The sequence below is a fragment of the Enhydra lutris genome, unplaced genomic scaffold (genome assembly GCF_002288905.1).
Source record: "Enhydra lutris kenyoni isolate GAN:26980312 unplaced genomic scaffold, ASM228890v2 scaffoldscaffold13, whole genome shotgun sequence".
Taxonomy (NCBI): Eukaryota; Metazoa; Chordata; class Mammalia; order Carnivora; family Mustelidae; genus Enhydra; species Enhydra lutris.
In genome coordinates, this window is record NW_019154097.1 from 29,542,856 (window position 1) to 29,565,677 (window position 22,822).

At 57.7% G+C, this 22,822-nt stretch overlaps 1 protein-coding gene across 1 annotated transcript in view; it reads left to right on the top strand.

Moving 5' to 3' along the window:
* Positions 1 to 22,822, top strand: part of LOC111145795 (NIMA related kinase 6) — an 82,415-nt gene that overhangs the window by 29,054 nt on the left and 30,539 nt on the right. Inside the window, exons 2-4 of the mRNA XM_022501012.1 lie at positions 9,986 to 10,104; positions 19,960 to 20,100; positions 20,886 to 20,948. Of these exons, the coding sequence (XP_022356720.1) occupies positions 10,015 to 10,104; positions 19,960 to 20,100; positions 20,886 to 20,948 (294 nt within the window). The 5' untranslated portion in view covers positions 9,986 to 10,014. The remainder of the gene's footprint in view (positions 1 to 9,985; positions 10,105 to 19,959; positions 20,101 to 20,885; positions 20,949 to 22,822) is intronic.

Below are 22,822 nucleotides of genomic sequence, written 5' to 3' on the forward strand. Positions count from 1 at the left end.
CGCCTGTCAGGCAACAGATATATTTGGCCCAGCTTACAAAGGAAGAGACTAGAGAGGGTGAGGCTATTAAAGGGACAGCAAGGACTTTTATACTTCTTAGCACTTGGTGGGCCCCATTAGGGATGGGTGGGGCTGGAGTACAAGGGACACGGGAAGGGTACCTCGGCACTCCTGAAGCCCAGGCTGGTTTAGTCCTGTCATCTGCTCTCAGGGTGTCTGGTTCTGCGCTGGGGGCGAGGACTTCATAAGGAGCCTGCAGAGCAAACCCCTTTGCCTGGGATGGGTTTGGGAGGCTGGGGCCTGGCCCAGTGCTGCCACGGCTGGGCTCACGGCCCTAGCAAGTCGCTAGTCCTCCAGCCTCAGTTTCCTGGGAGGTAAAATGGGGGAGCAGGACTGATGGTGGTCCGAGCCTGCCGGTGTGGGGCACACAGTGTTTTCTCCTAGACTGGTGGCCACTGCCATCAGATGCCTGTCCCTGCGGAGCAGCGGGCTCCCTGGTGGCTGTGACAAGTTCCAGTCACCACGGAGGTGACCGCGGAGCTATTTTTGGAGCAGCGCGTGGTGGGGGAGTTTCCTTTTGGCAGTGACTGGGGATGGGAGTCTTGGGCAGGGGAAATCCCGCACCGAGACAGGGCCAGCCCCTCTTCCTTCAGCCGCCCTGGCACAGGGAGGCCGCCCAGGTCCCCAGAGGCCGCTGCACCACACATCTACCCTCCACCTGAGCTGAGCAGCCCTCTTCCTGAGCCCCTCAGGAGCCACTTTGCAAGGTACTGGCCTTTGCCCTGCGCCCGGCCGCGGGGAACCCCTCACTCTTTCCTGCCGCCTGGGGCCACCACCCTTGCCCTGAGGGTGCTCCTGGCCAGTGGCAGGGAGGCCGCTGGGATTATGGTCGTTCTCCTGGGGCACCTGGCCTGGCTGAGCCTCTGCCACCACTGCCCCCCTTGATTGTCTGCCAGGTGGGGGCTGCCGGCGGGTGAGTGCCATCGGCCTGGCATGACCTTTGTCGCTGCCCAGGTGGGAGGTGAGGGCCATTGCCAACAACGGGCTTCACACTAAGTGATCACGGGCTTTGCCACAACGCCTGAGGTTATGAGGGAAGCAGAAAAAGCCAATTTTTTCCCCTTCTGAGATGAGTTTTGGCTGCCTGGGCTCGTTTCTGATGTCTGAGCCTTGAGTTCTCTGCAAGACTCTCCCACCAGAAACTGCCGTCCCTGGGATTATGGTCATTCTCCTGGGGCCTGGCACCAACTTCTTACGAACACTGAGGCTGGGGGCTGCCCCGCTGGGTTTCCTCCTTCCATTACTGGTTGTCAGGGCTGAAGCCACGGTCTGGGACAGGATAGGGGGGTAGAGGAATTTCTACCTGAAACTGCCCGTTCCCTGTGGCCCCCGGAATGAGCCGACCTGGGGCCCCAGGCTTTTCCTTCCTGGCCTCTGGTGTTTACAGACCGGGTCAGCAGCCTTTAACCTGGCCCTCCCTTTGTGGCCTGCTGGAGCCACAGAGGTGAGTGGTTTGGTCTCTGCCTTCGCGGAAATCTCCGGTTGACGAGAGAAAAACGTGAGCAGGCAGTGACAACACGGGCACAAACACTGTGGAGCCAGGGAGTCACTGACCGGGGGAGTCCAGGAAGACTGCTTGGAGGAGGTGCCCCAGCTCCAGCTCTGAAGAAGGAGCCAGATTTGCTGGAGGCACTTCATTCCAGGGAGGGGGGTAGAGTCTGCTAAGGCCTGGAGGAGAGAATGAGTTCATTTATTGGAGGGGTAGGGGTCCTCAGCTCGGGGGCACTGCCTAAAGGGTGTGACACTCCCAGCAGGCTGAGATCCCACCTTCCTCTGGCTCCAGTCTGCAGGGCTGGAAGCACATGAGATGAAAACCCAGACTTTAGAGAGAGTTAGGCCTGGGTTTAAACACAGGGCTTGCCATCTGCTAGAGTCAGGGGCTCGGCAGGCCCCTTATCTGTGCCTTGATTTCTTCTTCTGTAAGACAGAGCTGTTGCAGACATCCCCGCAGGGCTGTGCGGAGGCGCGGCCTTTTAACTCCTTGGCACTGAGAAAGTGCCGGATATCTTCCTCTTCCAAGTGGGTGGGATGAAGCATGGCCTTCACTGGTCCCGGAACCAGAGATCTTCCTGGACAGAAACCAACGGCCTCGTTGCTCCTTTCCTGAAAGATGAGATGTTTACAGCGCCTACATTTTTTTTCTTCCAGAATTGAGTTTTATTATCCTAGTAGGAGGAAATGAAAGGTGCTTAGGGACCTTCTCAATTTTAAAAAGGCTCTGGGCAGCCGTGCTGTGGGATGGGAGGTGTGTTTTGAATGGCTTGGCGACTTCTGCCGGAGCTCAGACAGTGGAAACCATGCACAGGAGGGCGTGTGCTCCTTGCCTGGGGCATCAGACGCAGGGCAGGAACCGCCGGCCCTCTACCCTTGACTGGTCAGAAGTGTGTGCATCCAGGCCCCAGGCCAGGAACCTGTGGTTTCGAGATGACGGGAGACGTTGGCTCCTGCTCCGAAGGCCTGCAGAGGAGGAAGAGAGGGTGGCCTAGGAAGCAGTTGGTGCCCATACGGTGGGCTTCGGGAAGAACTCTGCTGTGTGGACACCAGTAGAGGGGGAAGGGGAGCCTGCATAGTGCCCGGCTGCCCCTGCACACCCACTCTTTGGGGTCCGACTGTTTCTTCTTTATGGATGGAGACAGCCAAGGCGCGACTTGCCCGAGAATCCACAGGAGGTGTTGAGCCTGAGTAGGACCCAGGATCTGGTCCTGCTGTACGTGTGTGACTTTGCCTGTGACCGTCCTAGGATCCCCGTGGGTGTGTGTGGTTGGGAAGGGAACGCCCCTCTGCTCAGGGGCCTGGGGTTGGAGTGGAAGAGTTGGGAAAGATAGGAGGCAGGCCCAGGCCCGCTGGGCAGAACTTGGAATGCTTTGTGCAGGCCCATGGGCCTTGTCTTGGGGACCTTCGGGCGGGAGCTGCAGATTGCGACGGGTGTGTTAGGGACTGGGGGAGAGGGGAGCCTTCCTGTCGTGGGCTGGAGGTCGGCTAGCAAGCCGGAGATCAGCGGCCGGCCCCGGGTTCTGCAAGACCCACCCTGTGAAGAGGTCCCAGTGCCTGGGGAGGCCAGGGCTGGCCATGGCCCCGGGTCTTAGAGAAGACAGGCTCCTGCTGGTCCTGAAGCTGAGAAATCCAAGCAGCATGTTTGGCTTTGGGGTTGGGGAGTGAGGGGACGTAGGACCAGTCAGGAAACCAGACGCTGTCTGTGGCTTATCCCCTATGGCTCCCAGGCCCCCGTGACTCTGGCCCGAGATCTGGCTGCTTCCTGTCAAATGATGAATGGGTAACGTCTGCTTATCCCAAGACCAGAAGAGAAGTGGGGCTGCGGTAGGGGGAGGACACAGCAGCTGGAGCCAAACCTCTGGACTGGAATTCATTCATTCGTTCACTCTTCCAAGACAGTATGGACTAGGGGAGTCCAGCAGACTCGGTTCCAAGTGTTAGTCCTGCCCATGACCTGCTCTGTGACCTGGGGCCCATCCCTTAACCAGTCTGAACTTCTGTATCCTCTTCTACACCAGGTGGATCTTAGCAGCCCCCACCTAGCATTCCCACGGGGGAACAAGGTATGCGCAGCACTTGGCGCGTGCCTGCTGCGTACACAGCATGTGCCGCGTTAGTTGTGGGGGGGGGCTGCTGTCCTGCCCTCCCTGCCAACCCGTCTGCGTGTGCAGGATGTTCCTTCTGGCCCCAGGCCCTTGCACTCGGACATGAAGTCGGGTTTCTTTGGGGGCTCACAGCCTTGCTGGTCCAGGAAGCAAGTATAAAGGGCAGCGTTCTCCGACATGTAGACTCTGGCAAGTCCCGTTTCTCCTCAAAGCCTCTTTCCTCGTCTGCAGAATGGGAGCGCCGGCCCCTCTGGGGCTGCCTGGGAGCCACTCTGATCACTCAGCTCAGGGGAGGCGCTTAATGTGGGTGTTGTCTGAGGCCGAAGCTGGTCCTGCCTTGACCCCACCAGTGGCCGGGCTCCAGGAGCTGCAGTGTCTCCTTGCTGGGCCTCAGATCTCCACTCGCGAAGGGGCCTGCAGGGGTGTGTTGGGCCGGGCTGGCCTGTGGCACCTCTCCTCTCCAGCAGCAGGCACCTGTCCTAGGCTTCTGCCACCAGGGGCCTGCTGGCCAAAAGGAAATAACCCCCAGGTGCCCACACCTGCTGCCCGTGTTGGGTCACTCAGGGTGGCTTCCTCAGGGAGGAAAGAGGACTGTGGGGGGAGGTTGCGAAGTCACCGTGCTAGTTTCCTGCTTTGGGAAAACAACCCGTGAAGCTGTTCACCACTCTGGAAGGGCTGAGAAGAGGAGAGGCCTTCCTCAGGGAAACTGGCCTGGGATGCGGCATCCAGGTGCCCGCCTCAGTTGACGCAGCGGGAACGTGGCCTTGTGGCCACCAGGAGATCCCTGACCACGCAGACGTGCGTGCATATGTCTAAGAAGGATGCAGGACACACTGTTTCCACCTCAGGTCTGAGAACAAAGTGAGACGTGATCAAATATTTGACCCCACATGGTGTATGAGTGCGTCACCACGAGACCCCCAACATGCAGAGCCTCACATGCGTGGACCCCCAAACCCGCCCTGAGCCTTCCTGGGGTCTCGAGTCATCTTTCGGGGGGAGGGTAAGGGCCTCTGTGGGCTGCCAGCCTCCACAACATGTATCATTTCACAGTAGGGAAAGGAGGGACACGACGCCTCTAGATGAAGTTTCCAGAAATTGGGAGGCAACGGCCAGGTGACTGTCTGTCCAGGGGACAGAAAGGCCCTTGGAGAAGCCTCCTCGCCCAGCCCAGGAGGAAGCCCTTTCCGGGGATGCTCGAATGAAACCCGAGGCCCGCGTAAGTAGGAGCTCCAGCTGAAGGCCAGGCCGCGAGGAGAAGGTCACGGTGCTTTGCAAAGGTAGCCACAGTTCACATTAGCGATGGAGGCATTTGTTCCAGAGTGGTCCCAAAGAGGACACGCGGTGAGGCAGATGAAGCGTGACCTGGGGGCCAACAGCCCCGGCTCTGTCGCTCACCAGCTATGTGGCCCTGGGCAAGTCCCCACCCTTCTCTGAGCCCCAGTCCCCATGTCTGCCGCTCGTCCGCTGCCCAGTGAGGGTTAGTGCAGACGACAGAGTCTCCAAGGACATTCACGTGTGTCAGGCTCTGCTGGAGGGAGTTCTCATCTGTGAACACATTTGGTCCTCTCGATCTTAAGAGGAACATCTCACTTTCCAGAAGAGGAAACTGAGTCACTGCGTGGCAGAATGAAGCCCGGCCAGGATTTGAGCCAAGGCACCTGGGCTCCCCGGCAGGCCTCGCTGAACCCTTGGGCGCATCCTGATTTGGTTCCTGGGCACCTGGGGGACACGCACATGTGGGGAGCCCGGGCTGGGAACTGCACTAGGCATTCATGGTGCCTCCAAAATGCGGGGCCATGGTTCCCCACAGAAGAAAGGTCCTCAGAGCGGCCTGTGCCTGGGTCTCACATTCCATGCATTTTTGGCCCCTGACTTGAGCTTGGCAGCCTGGACCTCATTGTTCTACGACTTGGCAGGAGCTGCCTGGCCCGGGCTGCCCGGGGACGCGTGTGTATGCTGAAGGGCTTTCCCCACAGCTCCGTGGCTCGGCAGGCTGAATCTCTGCCTTGGTCTTTCTGCGTCCACACCCCCTAAGAAAAAGTTTGGGGCAGGAATCTCCAGCAAAGAGGTTGGGCTTCCACTGGGGTACAGACAGAATGCAGTCTCTGCAAACACCGCACCCAGGAGAGCAGGAGGCAGGGGTATCTTGGACCCAGGAGGGGCTTTGGAGTCACTGAGAGCAGATCTCCCCTGTGCAGCTCACTGGCCTCACTACATTGAGCTTCCTCTCTCTGAGCCTGTTTCCTCATCTATAAAATGGGTCTACCAAGAGCCCCAGGATGCATGGGAAAGGTCTGGCCCACTGGAAGTGTTCAGAGAACCTTCATTGCCTTCCTCCCAAACATCCCCCCTTCTCTTTCTGCCTCCCTCCCTCCCACCACACCCTGTCTGTCCTCCTCCCACCTCCTCTCCACCCTTCCTCTCCCCTCCTCCTTCCCCTTTGCAGTGTCCCTCTCTGACACTCGGAGACTGTGACTTGCGGAATCCTCCTTGGCCACTTCTTTCCTGAACAAAGGCCCCTCTTCTTTACTGGGGAACACGTGGTGCAACCCTTCCATTGGGTTCTGGACAGAACAGCTCTTAGGAACAGTAACTTAACCAAAGCTCCAAGGCGTTGGCAGAAAAGGTACCAAGGACAGCAGGGCTGTGTCATTGTGATGCTGTCCCAGAAGGCTCGGACTCCAGGGGCTCATGTCCCCGCGGCCCCTGTGATGGGAAATGGCCCCTTGTGGCCCTCTAGCCTTGGGACCACCCCTGCCCACTCAGCACGGGCCCCATTTTTGAGGAAAGGGTCTTGTTCGGTGGGGAGATGACGTCGGAAGTTCTCCACCTTGTGTGTAAGGAAAAGAAGGTGATTGTCACTGAGAGCTTGGGAGGAGAGCAGCGTGGTGGTTTCGGACAAAGATGCCACCAGGGCTATGAGTCCTGGCTCCACTGCCAAGAGATCTAGGCAGATCTCTTAACCTCCCTGTGCCTCAGTTTTCCGTTCTGTAAAATGCGACAATAATAGACCCTATCCCATGAGAGACAGGGTCTCTTAAATGAGAGGGGCTAAGAGGTAAAGTGTACAGAGCAAGGCCTAGCATGATCAGGGCACACACCTGTTGACTCATCATTATTGTTGCTGGTATTTCTGATGAGACCAGGGACCCCTCAGCCATGCTCCTGGAGCCCTGTGTGAGGCCTGGGGTGGGCTCCTGAGTGTGCAGTCTGTGGCTTCTGGGTGCAGATGCTGGGGGGGCGCTGCTAATAACCACACAGGGCAAGTGGAGATGACCTTGGCAGAAACCTGCTAAGCCTCTGCCCAGTATGACTTGCCCAGTCTCCCAGCAGGTGAAGGCCAGGGCCAAGAAGCAAACGCAGGCCCACTGACCCCAAGAGGCTGAGTGGGGTTAGATGCAGGTGGGGGGAGATGTAGAGACACACGCCATGGTTCATAGTCCACACGAAGTCTGTGGGCTGGTGGGTGGGCTCCTGTGTGGGCCTGGCCACTGGGCGGCTTTGACACTTTCAGAGATAAAGACAGAACCTTCTTGCTGAAGACAGTTCTTCTCCAACCTCTCCCTGAAGGTCTCCCTAAGGACAGAGGACGGTGAACATGTCACCCCGAGGGGTCTGGGGGTACAGCCCGCAGAGCCTGCAGGAGTCTGGGGTTTTATCTTAAAATGCATGCACATTTTACATTCTCTTCCCTGTGAATCCATTTATCGTGCACACATCCCCCCACCCCCCACGAGTAACAGCACTGCCTCCGGAAGCCACTCGTGTTTGCGTGTTTATCCTGGGGCTTTTCCTCCAGGGCCTCACTGTGTCCCCCTGCGGGTGTGCGCTCCACGGTGGGAGCGCAGGCACAGATGGTGGCGAGACACCGAGGGGGCCGTGGTCCCACCTGCATTTCAGGAAGCCTCAGTGGCCCTCACAGAGGAGGGCTTGGTGAGCAGGGCATGGGTGCGGGGAGGCCCAGAGGCCCTGATGGGAGGTGAGTCCCACACTGGGACAGAGTCAGGGGAAGGTGGGGGCGGGAGAGGCCTCCAAAGTACAGACACACCCCCACAGCACCCTCCTCCTGCCCCGGATCCAGGACAAGAGATAAAAGAGAGCAAGAAAGCTATCCATAAAATGCTATGTCTGTGGGGCGAACCTGGCTCAGGGCTGGCAGCTTCACAACCAGGAGACAGCACGGGCCACGCCTGGCTGGACACCGTCCTCGCCCTGCACGCACTCCCCACTGCCGAGGGCTCCCCTGTGAGCCCGAGTCTGGTGGCCTTGCTTTCTTCCATCTCCTGTGTGCTCGAAAGCAGCTTTACGCCGAAGAGCTGCCCGTGTTCGGCGTGTGAGGGGAGTCGGCCTGTCCTGAGGGCACCGAGGAAGAGTGGGCGCTGGACTCCAGAAGGCCTAGAGAGGCTTGGGGAACCTTTGAGGGCAGAGCTAGGGAGGCAGAACTGGAGAGTCCAGCTCGGTGGGTCATTGAGGGCTTGGCGGACATCCTTTGATGAGGCATCACAGACATCCCTGAGCCTGGGCGGGCTGGATGCCACCCGCGGCAGCCCGGGAAGGAGAGGAGAGATTCCTCTCCCGCCACCAGGACGACCGTGTTCACGAGGGTGGACCTTGACTTGGGAGGTCTGCGCAGCGGAGCTTGCTGAACCGCTGGACCCGGGGACGGCTCTCAGTCTGGGGTTTGGCGGCTGGGTGTAGATGGAGAGAGGCAGAGTCCATCTGGGGAGAAAGTGCTGTCGTCGGTTGGTTCTCCAGACGCAGACCCTGCAAGTGAGCAAACCATAAGGGAGTGGGACAAGCTGGGGTGTGATCTCGGACCAAACCCGCGGCCTCCACCCAGGGCCTGGAGCGTGAGTCACGCCTCCCACTGTCTGAGTGCCCTGACCCAGCCAAGGGCACTTTCACACTGGACCCCTTGGTCGTTGATTAACAGTTGTCCAGGGGGCTGCTAGCTCCTAGGGACTCTGGCTCTCCGGAGGGTATAGACAAAGCTGCTCCGACAGCCTGGGCCAGTCCTGAGGGGCTCTGTTTGGGGTGTGTGGAGTCTGTGGGGCAGCCGGGGCGGGTCTGGCAGAAGCAGCAGCAGCCAGATTCGGGGGCCCCTTACCACATGCCTACTCCACAACAGGGACCTCCTGGGCATTGGCCCCTTTTATTCTGCGCAGCCCTGTGGGAGCCCCGGCCTGGCCCTGGACCCAGGAGGTGCTGCAGAAATGCCTATGGCTACAGGACAGGCTTTCCTCCCAACGAGAAGGGCTTTTCCCCTTCGGTCCCGGAGGGTTGCATGCGGTGACCAGGTGCCGGCTCTCACCTCCAGCTCTACAGTGCTTCTGTGTGCCTCAGCCTTGGGCCCTGCCCCAGAGGCAGCGCTCTGCCAGGGAGGCTGGCATCGGGAGTGATTCTTAGATGACATTTCGCTCAGGCCCGGGCACATAGTGGTCGCTCAGTCAGGCTGGGGTTACCATGGCAACTAGCACCTAGCAACCTTGACTCTCCAAGGGGCTCTGACATGGCGGCCCAAACCCTGGAGGTACGGGGGACTGCTCCCTTGTACAGAGGGCTCTGCACCTGCCCAGAGGTGTATGCCTATGAGGGGGAACCCATGGCCTTGGCCTTCCCTGCATTTGGAGCACCAGGACCCAGCAAGGATGGAAATGTTGGGTCCTTCCTGCAGCTGCTACACAGTCTGACTCAGCATCTCTCTCCTGACCACCCAGGCGGTTAACCTGGGTTTTTGTGGGGGTGATCATGCCCCCAGGAGACAGGGAGGACAATAATGGGAAAGAACAAGACTTTGGTGGGACGCCTGAGTGGCTCAATCGGTTAAGCGTCTGCCTTCGGCTCAGGTCATGATCCCGGGGTTCTGGGATGGAGCCCCACATCGGGCTCCCTGCTCAGCAGGGAGCCTGCTTCTCCCTTTCCTCCTTGCTTGTGCTCTCTCTCACTATCTCTGTCTTTCTCTCTCAAATAAATAAGTAAATAAAATCTTTAAAGAAAAAAAAAGTAAGAACCAGGCTCTGGAGCCTAGTACTTGTGGAGTTGAGTGGGACCTCCTTTGCTGGCCGGGTTGGGGCGGAGGGGATGCCTTTAGACTTTGCCCTGCGCAGAGCCTGTTTCCCCTCCCCCCAGTGGGGACAACCCTCGCAACCTTGTCAGACGGGGTACCGGACGGCAGGTGTGTCACGTGGGCTCTTGAGTCCCAGCTGTGCACTTCAGGAACCCCACCGGAACATGGGGTGAACGGACGCACCTCCCCCAGCCCTGGGCCGTGAAGGGGAGGTGAACAGGCATGTGTCTAAGAAAGCCCGCGTTTTCTTTTGCAGCCCCGTGCGCCGTGAGGCTGGCATGCAGGATGGCCGGACAGCCCAGCCACATGCCCCCTGGAGGGAGCCCGAACAACCTCTGCCACAGCCCAGGGCCTGCCCACGCCCCGGACCCACAGGTGAGCCCTTTGCCTTCGTCTGCAGAGCGCTGGGGCCTCTACAAGGAGCTCGGGTCCCTGACTACCCCACCCAGATGGAGTCATTTCTGGAATGTTTCCAAGGGTGGGAGTGCAGCTCTCTACCAACCTAGTCAGCCCTGATACCACTCAGCAGCACTCAGAGACGCCTTCTCTGGGCCGGACTCCCGGATTTCCCTGTGAACGGAACAACTTTGTCTCAGCGGGATCAGGGCTGCTTAGAAAGGCCAGGAGGGAGGAGAGAGTGAGGGGCTCTGGGGAACAGGCAGCCTGTGCGTGGGGTCAGAAAACGCTTCCTCACTCTCAGCTGAAGTCAGCTTCCCTTTTTGGTTTTAGCTCTGTCCTGGCCCTCTTCAGCCCTCTTCATCTAGAACCAACAGAGCCCCAGGACACTGGTTTCTTTACACCTGCCTCATGCTCTGCAGATCCTCAGAGAGCCAGGCTGCCTCCCACAGCTTTTCCGAAGGTGGCTTCTGGGGTCCCCAGCTCATGCATCCTCTGCGGGTTTTGAATGTGCTGTTTCCTGGGCCTGGAGGGCCTTTCCCCACTCCTCCTCCAGGCCTTGGTCCAAACGCTGCAGCTTCTAGGGAGCCTTCCTGTTCCCTCCCATTCCCTCCCCTGTAAGGCCCAGGCACTGGGCTCTGGCCACAGCATCCCACTGGGGAACTGGTTCCTGTTCCTAAATGGGAGGTCTGGGGCGAGGCTATACCCCTCCCATCTTCCCAGGCCAGGCCCAGAGGAGCCCCTCAATGCCGGCTGAGTTCATGAACAGCAGATACATGTGGCTGTGTGTGGGGCAGAGGCAGGTCAGCTCTTAGAAAGCACACAGCTTCATGGGAGAGAAAGGGAGGAAACAGGGCAGAAGAAACTCAGGGACCCTTGGAGCTCCAGAAAGCACATGATCTGACCTAGATGGCCAGAGAGGCCGCCTTGAGGAATTGGTCTGGTAGGGGCAGGCAGGTCAGGTCAGACAGGGCCAGGTGCTGCGGGGCCTTGGGGACAGCCTGGGATGATGAAAAGTCATGTCCAGTGTTGGCTTTTCCCCCCAAAGCTAGGAGACCCAAATCAGGGGGAAGCTTTGAGACAGCTACCTTTTTGAGCCCCAGAAGGCTCGTTGCAGCCTCTAAGTACTCCTTCCTGTTGGAGGATGTCAGGTGGACTGCTGTTTGATCCACTTGGCCAGGGCTGCCATGTGTAGTTGTGCGGGTGTGCACTGCACAAAAGCACCTGGTCAAGGAGGCAGCTGAGTCTGAGATCCTTCTCCTACACCTGAGTTTTTAATCAACCCATGCTCCCTGTATGGGGCTCCATCAGCCCAAAAGAAGGAACAATTTTATAGATTCACACAGGGGTGAGACATGTGAACTAGTAGATTAGTGTGTGTATGTGCACACACGCATGTGTCTGTGTGCACGTGCACACCCCCGCCCCCGACACACACACAGTGTCCTAGGGCATCTGCCCTATTGGTGCTTTCCACTCCCATTACTGGATGGGATACGGGCCCATTTCCCAGGTGGAATTTGGGGAGGCAGATCCCAGAAAGCCCAAAGGCCCGTGGATGCTGCTGGTGCCGAGTCCACCAGGACAGCTCACTGATGCTGGGGCCAGTGCGGCCTCCTCGGGTAATGTAGCAATTTGTCATATTAAGTCATTCACTAACAATTGAGTCCCCCTTGATTAATCTCCCAGAATTAGCCAGTTGCATTTTGAGCAATTAGGGTTAATTACAGCCTCATTTGGCAGAGGAGAGAGCCCCGTAATTATTTCGCAAACAAGGCAAGGCGGCGGCGGCGGGCGGCGGCGTCCGGGTGTCTGGTTGCACATTTTGGAGTGGGTAATGACACAGTTAAGTGGAATTAGACACAATTCCCGTCGTTGGGCAGCGGCCGTCAGCAAAGGAGCCCTGCGTCCCACCAGCATCTGGCCAGGGTTGCCGAACCAGGGCGCGCAGCCGTGTAGACACCAACATGGCCCCGGGCGGGTCGGGAACGGAATGAGGCCAGGCAGGCGCTTCCTCTCTCCTCCGCTCATGAAGTGCAGGTATTTAAACACCGTTTGGGGAGACATCGTGGCCCCAGTCTTGCCTGTTTGGGGACATAGAAACACCTCAGATTGAGAGAACAGGCATTTTCCTTGAAGGCAGGAGGCCCTGCTGTTTCCCTGAAATCATCCTTAGAAAAAGGAACTGGGGCCCTCGGTGGCGAGAGTACTGCACTCGGTCTAGACCAGGCGGGGCTTGGATCCCAACTTCAGCCCTCACCAGCCAGGCCACAGCTGGTAAATGAGTTGAGCCTCCGTTTCCTCATCTGTGAAATGGGGCCATGAAGACTAAGCGAGATGGACTGCTCTAAACCCCCAGCATGGCGTCGGACATCGTGGGTGTTAAGGAAATATGTGCCACTGATTTCATTCTTCTCTTTGAGCCTTCATTTTTGTGTTCGTGGCTCAGGAGCCCAGAGCTGAAATGCCCACAGTGTAGAAGGGACCACTTAGCAACCACTCAAACTGGTTCTGTTAAGTTTCTGTGCCCAAGGCTGGTGGTTTATCATTTCTGGGAGTTTTCTAGCTGTGAGAGCTGTCCGCTTATTAAAATACGTTTGCTGAACCCGGTGGAGTCACAAGTGAAATTACTGAGGTTTCAAATGAGTGAATGAGGGAATGCATGTAATTGAGGGGAAGCGCTCTAATGCCGGATGCTCTAGGACTTTACCACTTCGCTGCAGAGTGTTTCTCATCAGGAATGAAACCGAGCTGACCCACTAAGAGTCACGTGAATTTGCAAGAAGGGGAAAGGTGCTCTTGTCTGAGAACGGCCTGGTTAATGCGTCTTCCATCTGGAAAGTCTTTGCAAAGCTGCGTGGGGCGTGCCAAGTTCAGTTATGTTGGGCCCTGTTCAGAGAAAGAGGAATGTGCCTTACTTCTCAGGATGGGACGGCCGCTTCTAGATCTGAATCGCACAGGCCAAAACCTTTATGAGAATCTTCCCAAAGCAGTGTTGGCAATTAGGTAAGATTTAACGACCACATATTAACAGCTGTTAAAATCCAAGAAGTGTTTGCTGACGTGTTGTAAAATCAGCAAATGCTTGTCTCGTTTCTTGCCTCCTTTCTGCCCGACACAGAAGTGGGGCCTCGTGCGAGGGGTGGGCGGATGCTGAGGGAGCCCAGAGGGTGAGGTGGGACAGGGAAGGTTCTAGAGAGAGGACAGGTGGGCTGGCGATGATTTGGGGCAGGACAGGGAGAGGTGGCTGTCCCAGGAAGAGGAAGGAGCCAGGCCTGAAGGTGCAGGACCAGTCAGGTTAGGCAAGTGTTTAAATACCAGTGCTGGGATGGGGAATGGCTGGTCTGTGTGAGGGGCGAGCCCGTTAGTGGGTTCGGGTGGACAAGGGATCTCGAGTTTTAGAAAGATCACTGGTGCGGGCACTCATGGCACAAGTGGGATGAAAATAGGAGGAGATGAGGAGGCCGCTGCCTTCTGCCAGGTGAGATGATTCCGTGGTCTTTTTTTTTTTTTTTTTTAGATTTTATTTATTTATTTGACAGACAGAGATCACAAGTAGGCAGAGAGGCAGGCAGAGAGAGAGAGAAGGGGAAGCAGGCTCCCCGCTGCCCAGAGAGCCCGATGTGGGGCTCGATCCCAGGACCCTGGGATCATGACCTGAGTTGAAGGCAGAGGCTTTAACCCACTGAGCCACCCAGGCGCCCCTGATTCCGTGGTCTTAAATGGCTGGAGATTCGGAGAGAAGATTCCAGAGACTTGCAGGATGAAGCCAAGTGCACTTGGTAGCTGAAGGGATGAGGGAGAGCAGAGTCGAGGATGGACCCAGGTTTCTGGCTGATGCTCCTTACCGCTCTCATGTTTCACATCTCGGCTTGCTAGTCACTGGGGCCAGACCCAGATTCTCTTAGGTATGTGTAAGCTCAGCTTTCTCTGAGCTCAGCCAGCGGGAACTGTCCTGAGGGACTCACTGTGCTGAGGTGATTCTAGGCTTTGTTATCAGGTGATTCCCATGTTTTAGGCACCTTGTACACTATTGCCATGTGCTGATGGCCCTGGGAGCTGAGTGAGACCTCCAGGCTAGGACGGTCATGGCAGTGGTTGTCCCAATAGCATGAAACCTGGCTCTTACCTCATCCCACCCTCCCACCGGCCAGGAACCAGGCCTTATTCAGAACTCACTAGGGCAGGGGAAGTAACTGAGATAAATACCGGGTACGTTTTGGTCCTGAGGGGCAGAGCCAGGGGTCTCCACATCCTGTGGACCCACGGCACCCCTTCTTGCCCCCAGGTCTGCGAGACTGAAGATGAGCTTTGGGTTTGAAATTAGCCAGATTGTGGAGAGCTGAGTGGGGTCGGCCTCGTTAAGAGCCTGACAATATGGACTCTGTGTAAACCCTGCCCTTTTGTGTTACACAGACTTAAAACCCATCACCATATACACATATACCGAATCCATTAGAACTCCCTACACTCGGTGTCAGATGTCTTTAAAGGTGAAATTCGTTTACAGGAAATGTCATTCTGATGAAGTATGCTTTTTAAAATCACAGAAACAGTTGCCTTAAAATTAATGATGCATTGCAAATATCAGGGAAAAAAAAGACCCATTCAGTGTAAAGATGATTAAAATTCAGGTCAGAAGTCTGACTTAGTCAGGCTAAATTTTTTAATGAGATTTCAGGAAATTAATTGGGCGAATGCATTTTTATTCTTTTAACATGTGATTTTATGCTCCTGGTTTTTTTTGTTTTTTTTTTTTTTAAGGGATTTGTCGATGGCTGAGGCTTATTGTGGTTCAAACATTTTAAACTCAAATTAGCATGGGGTGGGAGGTGTTTGTGGCCTAATTTGATCTGACTTGGAGAAGAGAGCCTGGGTTTCTCTGAGCTTTCCAGAGTGGTTCACTGCCCCCCCACACCCATTTCCAGCCTTGATGCACCCTGGGGTGGGGGGCGGTGGGATTGGGGATAGAGGTGACCTGGGGACCTTGGCCCTCTCCTTGGCTCCTGGTTCTGCCAAGCCTCCTGTGGTTCAGGGAGTTGCTCCCCGAGACTCCTCCTCTCTCTGAAATGGCATTTCCCTGCCCAGGGCAGTGCAGTCCCCCTCCTTCCGCCCACTGCGGTCAGCGTCCCTCCCAGCTCCTCCCAGCCTCTCCACCCACCTGCCCCTCCTCTGGGGAAGACCTGAGGGGGCTCCCACGCTGGAGAAGGCAGGTGAGGAGTCAGAAATGGCTTCTGCCAGCATTTTCCCTGCGAGTGTCCCACAGCATAGCCCTAGACAGGGAGGTGAGGTGAGCCTGTTGTGTAGCACAGTCCCTTGGCAAACAGTCCTGGGTGTGACCCGTGCAGGGGACAGTGACGTCAGAAGGCTACAGGGACACAGGCACCTCCCTGCTTTACTGCAGTCAGGTGACGATGGGTCAACAACCTCTCTGAGCCTCAGCTTCCTCATCTGTGAAATGGGGCCGTAAAGACTGAGTGAGATGGGCTACTCTGAAACCCCAGCATGGCGTCTGACGTCATGGCTCTCATCCGTCTTATTCTTAGATCTCCAAATTCATTTTAGTTTTCACAGCTGAAGAGCCCAGAGCTGGCAGTAGCCCCAGCACAGACCCTCAAAGGGATGGGGATGGCGGTATAGCCCCTGAGAGCTCCCTGCCTCGGCTCATCCCCAGCCCCCTGGGAGGCAGATGCGGTAGCCCCAGTCCTTGCTCTGCACAGCGAGCAACGGCGACACCCCAATGACAGTAACAGCCACATAGCGTCTCCCCGGTGCCTTCACTCAGTAACCTGCTTACCCCCGCCTCCCCCGCAGCCCTCGGAAGGGGGCACCGTTATCACCTTAATTGTACATGGGAGGAAACTGAGGCCCAGAGTGCTTGTGCACAGCCCCGAGCCAGCGCTTGGCAGATCTGGGGCTTGAACCCAGGCCTCCCTCTGCTCCCCAGTGTCAGTGTTTCCGCTGAGGGAGCCAGAGTGGCCGTCACCCGTCTGCCAGGCTGTGCCCCCACCCCAGGCTGGTGCTCATTTCCCCAGGAGCCAGCATGGGGCTGCAGAGGGGACAGGCGCCAGTGCGGACAGCAAGAAGAGCAGTTTTCAGAAAGACGATCGAGATTACCACCCTCAAGCCAGCGTAGTGCGAGCCTCTCGGGGGCCCCCAGCTCAGAGCTTCCCAGACCGTTGGCACCAACCTCAGGTCCTGGAATCCTCACAGAGAAACCCCGGGGCCGAGATCACTGATGTCCCCCTGTCGCGCATGGACTCACTCGGCTACAGGGGCCAGAGTGGAGCTTGCTGAGGGCTGAGGGAGGAGTGGAGGAAGGCCTTGGAGGTGGCAGTGGGGAGGGGCCTGGTCTTATGGACCAAGAACTCCATTCACCTTCTCCTCTTGCCCTCACAGTCGCTGAGTTACGTCACAGTCTGGGCCCTACTGGCTCAGGCACTGTACCGGTGCCCTGTGCTGCCCCTGCCCGAACAGAGGGCTTGGGGAGGGACAGGACCCCACCTGTGAGCCTCAACCCTGTGAGCATGCTGGTGTCCCCTAACCTGCCCACACTGTCCCCCTGCCACTGGGTGTTGCCTGCAGGGGGAGGAACCCGCCCCCTGCCCCAGCGTAGCAGCTCATTCCTCTAATTAGGTCAAATGGGTTGTGACAGGAAATGCAAATCTGGGTCATTGCATATGCAAATGTGCGACTGGAGTCTGGGGATGCCGGGATGCTGGCTGGGATGTCCCCTGTCCTCTCGGGGAGTCTCCTGGGGCAGCAGCAGTGGGGTCTATCGGGGAGTCCAAGTCTCAGCTCCCCACGGACCAGCCATGTGACGGCGCCTCCGTTCCCTTCTCTATGACATGGGTTGAAGGAGCCTTGCTTTACAAGGGTGTGAGGCGGTTTCAGTCACAAAACCTGTGTGAGCAGCTGGCATGGAACTGCCCCGTGGTAGGTGCTCAACGCCCCACGGGTGTCCTGGCAGCTTCGCCGGCAAGTGTGATCCCTCCGGTGTGAGGAAGTTGCCTCCTTCGGAGGGGGTGGGACTTCGGCCACACTTGGAAGGGCCAGTGGCTGCATCCCAAAGGCCCACGGCGCACTGGGCTGTTTGGAGCACGTTCCTTTGTGTCATTGAACAGGCCCTGAGCTCTTGCTCTGGGCAGGTCAGATACCTGCGCTCGGGGGACACGGAGGGGACGAAGACAGGGGCGCACTTTTGGAGAGGCCCGTGTTTGGTGGGGCAGGGGATGAGCTTCCTGGAAGAGAGAAGCCAACTGAGTCAGGAAGCCTAGTCCTGGCTAGTCATGGGGTTGTGAAGGAAATGCAGAGGACGAATCGGAGTTGGGAGGTCACCTGGTAGAGCTCAATGGGAGAGACTGCAGAGTCCCTAGTCAAGGGTCAGATCCCTCCCATGACTCATTGTGAGGTCTGGAGCCGGTCCCTGCCTCCCCACCAAGCCTCAGTTTCCTGAAGTATGGGGATAATGGTGATGCCTACTTACGGGGTTGTGGGCAGTGTTCTGTATAGTGCACGGCACACAGTAAGTGCTCAATAAATGCTCACTCTTCTTAAATGGGTGTTAGTATACAGGTGGGTTAATTGCTCTTATTTAGGAACTTACCTGACAGATGCTGGCGTGTACTGGATAAGAATGTGGTCTTTCTCCTCCACCAGCCCCCCCCTCCCCCACTGCTCAGCCCCCAGTAGGGAGCGGCTTCAAATCCCTCACCAGGGGAGGTAATTAGGCCTTAAGACTTCAGAGTCAAAGCTGGCCCAACCCTTACCTTTCTGAGGGAAGGAGGCAGCGGGCTTCCAGGCTCAGACTTCCATCATTCACTCCTGGCAGGGGGCAATGGGGGGATGTTCCTTGGCACAGAGCTGGGTCTGAGCAGGTTCAGAAAGGCCAAGAGTGGGAGTGAGGAGTAGCTGCTCAGGGGCCCTCTCTCCTGCTCCAGCCCCAGCCGGTTGGTCATAAGGACCACTGAGCACCTACTGTGTGTGTGTGGTGGGGGGGTGCTCAGCAATCTCACGTGGTCCTTACAGTGACCCTGTGAGACAGACATGCTTCCACACCTCTGCCTTGCAGACAGGAAACTGGGGCAGAGTGGGATGGCTTGGGTCACTGCCCAAGATCACCAGCCAGGGATCCAGGAAATACGCATAAGGAAATATGCATAAGGATGTTTATTGCACCATTATTTATAGTGATCACAGACTGGAAACAGGCTTACCGGAGAGCATGTAGAGTACTGTACAGTTATTTAAATCCCCCTCATTTGACAATATCCATCAGTTACCGAGAGAGGGAAGAGCCATTCTTAGAGTAACGTGTTCTCATGATTCTGGGTGTTTAAAAAGTGCGCCATCTCGGGGCACCTGGGTGGCTCAGTGGGTTAAAGCCTCTGCCTTCGGCTCAGGTCATGATCTCAGGGTCCTGGGATTGAGCCCCGTATCAGGCTCTCTGCTCAGCAGGAAGCCTGCTTCCTCCTCTCTCTCTGCCTGCCTCTCTGCCTACTTGTGATCTCTGTCAAATAAATAAATAAATCTTTAAAAAAAAAAACAACAACTGAACATTGGTGTAGTAAAGACAAAGAAGGAAAAACGAAAGTTGATTAAGAACAGACGTCCTGAACAGGATGCCAGTCACACAGGGCTCTCCAGGCTCCTGCCAGGGCTTCTTTGTCTAACAGGCTGAGATTCAGGTTAAGGAGAGTTCTAGGACGCAGCCCAGTAAAATACCTGATCTTCCACCCCCGTGGGTGCTTCCAGCTCCAGTCTGGAAGAGGCCTTTTCAAATCGGGAAATGTAGACCTGTTCCTTCCTGCCTCGGTGGGGCTCTCGGTGTTTCATGTCCCACCCCCACATCCCCAAATGAACTCCGCAGATGTTTCTGTAGCCCTTCTACACGCGAGACCCTGTCCTCGCACTGCTCCCAGCCCAGAGGGTCCCCAGCGGCAGTGATCTCCGCCCCAGAGTGGGGAGTGGGGGCTGTAGTGGGAAGGGGGACAGAACCAAGCCGCGGCACCCTCCCTCCCCCCAACCAGGGTTCCAGGGCCTGAGTTTGCCCCCCTTCTTCTCCTTCCCAGAGCATGTCCCACGTGTGTTGTGGGAATGGGGAGGGGGTCCCTCGCCCAGCATCTCAATCCCAGGGCAGGTCCGACTGCTCCGTGGTCTGTCTCAGCCCAGGCCCCTGGCAAGTTGGCATGAAGCGTCTGGATTCTTCCTGTCGCCGTAAAGGGGGTTGTTTCTCCATACAAGGGCTCAGAACATTAAGCTGCCGACGGAAGTCGGTTTTCCCAAGTCGAGACGGGAGCCGTCACCCCAGGAGGGGGAAGTTGCCACATCTGACAGTGACTTGGAGGGGCAGGGTCGGGGAATACACGTGGAAGGCCGTGGGGCCAGGGAGACCCAGCAGGGCCTCCCCCTCGCTGTGTGACCTTGACAGATCACTTCCTTCACCCCTTAATTGCCCCTGTTCTGCTTGCTGGCTCCGACCCGGGCACAAGGGATTCAGGAGTGAACAAGGTGGGCAAGGCCCTGGCCCCAGGGGCTCACCTTTCTGGGAGCAGGAGATAGGAACAAGCAGTCTAATGAACGATCAGGTAATGAGGGCTGGTGGAAACCCGCAGCCTCGGGGTCTTATCTGCAGAGTGGGGGTGTCATGGCGTGGACAGCCCCGGGGGGGGGGGACGATAAAGTCTCTGGCAGTGATACTGGCAGTCACAGTCCTTCCTTCACCTTGGAGGAGCTAGGTGGGATCGCCGGGTTCTGTAGGGGGCCCGGCTGCCAAGGTCCCGGCCCCCCACTGCAGCCTGGTGGCCGCTGATGGCCTCTGTCCCTCTCCTCCAGAGGCACCCAAACACCCTGTCTTTTCGCTGCTCGCTGGCCGACTTCCAGATCGAGAAGAAGATAGGCCGAGGACAGTTCAGCGAGGTGTACAAGGCCACCTGCCTGCTGGACAGGAAGACGGTGGCTCTGAAGAAGGTGCAGGTGAGCCATCTCCCTCGTGGGGTCAAAGCCCGGTCACAGGAGCCAGCTTCTGTGTCTAAACATTGTGGCCCTGGGCCAGTTCCTGCCCCTTCCTTCTCGTCCCCTCCCCCTGCAATCAGGACCCTACTCTATGGGCCATGGGAAGGATTAGGTGGGCTACTTCTGCTGAAAGCTCACTGCAGGCCATGAAGGAAAAGGAAAATGAGCATACATTGAGCACCACTGTATAATGGGCCATGCCTTGAGAACGGCCTGCCGGGTCACCCCATTTTTCAGATCAGGAAAGCTGCAGAGGCCTGAGTATCGATCTCACCGGGCCCACAGAGCGAGCTGACGGGGAGCTCAGACTTGGACCCACACCTGCTCACCCTAAGCCCCACACTTGCTGCTCGCCTCTGGGCTTGAGAGCCCTTTTTGGCCTCCGTAGGAACGGGGCTCAAGCACGTGAAGCCAGGAGGCATTTCACTGAGGGCCACTGGGTTTGGCCTCAGGAATGAGCTTTAAACCTTCCCACAGAGCTTCCCTGACACCTCACTTTGCTCATTTGTCCTTTAAAAATAGGATTAACAGCCTGGGCCACAGAGGCCCGGGAGAGAGAAGGTGACTCAGACGCTGCCGCGGGTGGGGAGCCTGGCAGCAGACCCACGGGATGGTTTCCTTGCCGGTCTGCAGACCCAAACGGGGTGTGCCATGATGGGTTTTGGGAGTTCCAGTCCTCGTGGCTCCCAGTGGGGGCTCTGAGAGCTGGGAGTTAACCAGTCTTTCTCTTTTTCCTCTGGCTCAAGATATTCGAGATGATGGACGCCAAAGCCAGACAGGACTGCGTCAAGGAGATTGGCCTCCTGAAGGTGAGCACCCTGGGGTGAGCAGGAGCCCCTCACTTCCTTGAGGTGGCCTGGTCCCCACCAGGCCACCTCATGGCCACCACAGCCCGGGGCCTCTTAGGTTCTGAGACAACAGCCTTTTGAGCGCAGGAGGCTTTCTCATGGCTGGGTGAGTGGGGCCCCCACCTCACCTCTCTGCCCAGCCCTCGTGGCGCCCCCAGACTTACTGTCCTCGCCCCATGTTGGTTGTGCTTATGGACGGCAGCGCCTGGCACCGAAGGCCTTCCCCCTCAGGGTACCGAATCACTGCCACCCAGCAGAAGCTCCCCCCGGGGACTCAGCGAGGCTGGCCTGGAATGGTGGAGAGGCCGCAAAACCAGGTGTGTGGCCCAGGGTTCCTGGTGCCCGAGGGACCCGGGTTGTCACCCTGCTGGGCTCTTCCCAGGCCTCCCCAAAGAGGAGGCAGGGTGTCCACGTGGGGGTGGCTTGCACGAAGGATACACATGCCAGGGCACCTTGGGGTGGGGGATGGTGGTCTTTCCTTGCCTCCCCCTGCTGGCTTCCTCACTGGTCTCCCCAGCGTCAGAGACAGCAGAACTTTCTGGACTAGACTCAGCCCCTGCCTAGGGTTGCTCCCCTCCCTGTTCCCCAGGCTTAGGCATCTACCTGGGGTCTCAGAGGTGATGGTGGAGGAGGAATGGGATGGGTTTCAGAGGCCCAGGAGCCCGAGTTCAAATCCTGATGTCTTCAATTTATAAGCCCTGTGACCCTAAGCAAGTGACGGAGCCTCCGGGAGTGTCTGTTTGCCCGTCTGCTCAGCGGTGAGAGTATCTGCCATGTGGAATATGGGCAGTTAGAGAAGATTAAATAGTGTCTGAAGAGGGCCCAGCCCAGTGGAGCACCCAGCAGGCGCGCACTCGGCGTTGGCCCTTTCTGCACAGCGGAGGGCTGGGCCACAGCTGCTGGCGGGTGGGGCTGCTGGCGGCGAGGACACGGACACCCTCCCGCAGGGTCTAGACAACCCATTTGCACTGGTGGGTCTGCCCTGGGCTCTCAGGCCCCATCCCCTCCCTCAGCGACTCCCAGGCAGTGGGGAGCAGACCAGCAGCCCGGCCGCGTGACTGTGGGGGTGAGGCTGGCTGCCCTGGGCCCAGGGAGTGCAGGAGAAGCCCTGTGCAGCTCAGGGCCCTGTCCCAGAATCTGGAAGCTGACAGGAGCCTGCTGCCAGGGTCCTGGCCATGAGCAACTGGTGGGACCAGGCGGTGGTGGCCTTGGATGCCACACTCAGGAGGTGGGACTCGAATGTGGGAACAACAGCAGAGCCCCTGAAGAGGCTGAGAGCAGCAGGTATGGGGCCGCCTGGGACTCATGAGCCCTCACTGGGAGGGGACCCCGGCCACGTGGGATCACTGGGAGGCTTATCAGGAGGAGTCGTCAACTGCAGCTATCACAGGTCCAGAAGGTCCCTTCAAATAACATGGTTTAAATTTTACGTGACAGTCAACTTTGGGTCCCGGGTGTGATCTCAGGACTCTGATTCCCCAGCGCTGGGGACTGGCTGTCCCAGTCACCCATACTCTCTCCCTTCTTGTGGCCAGGAACGCACGTGTGCCCTTCACCTCAAGGAAGGAATTACGTGTGCGCACATACTGAGCCCGCTTGTCCCCGGTCCCCAGGCTCCAGTGAAGGGGGCCAGGCTTGGTGTGACCTGGGCCTGCTGGGGCAGGGGGCTCTGTCCCTTCTTGGGCTGCCGTGTGGTCGTGCGCCACTGATCGTGGCTCGAAAGGTCTGCACGCCCCTCCATCGCTAGCTGTGTGGCTGCTATCAATGCTCAGGGCCTCCATTTCCTCATCCCTAGAAGGGGGCGATGATACCCGTCCTGTCCTCCACTGTCGGGG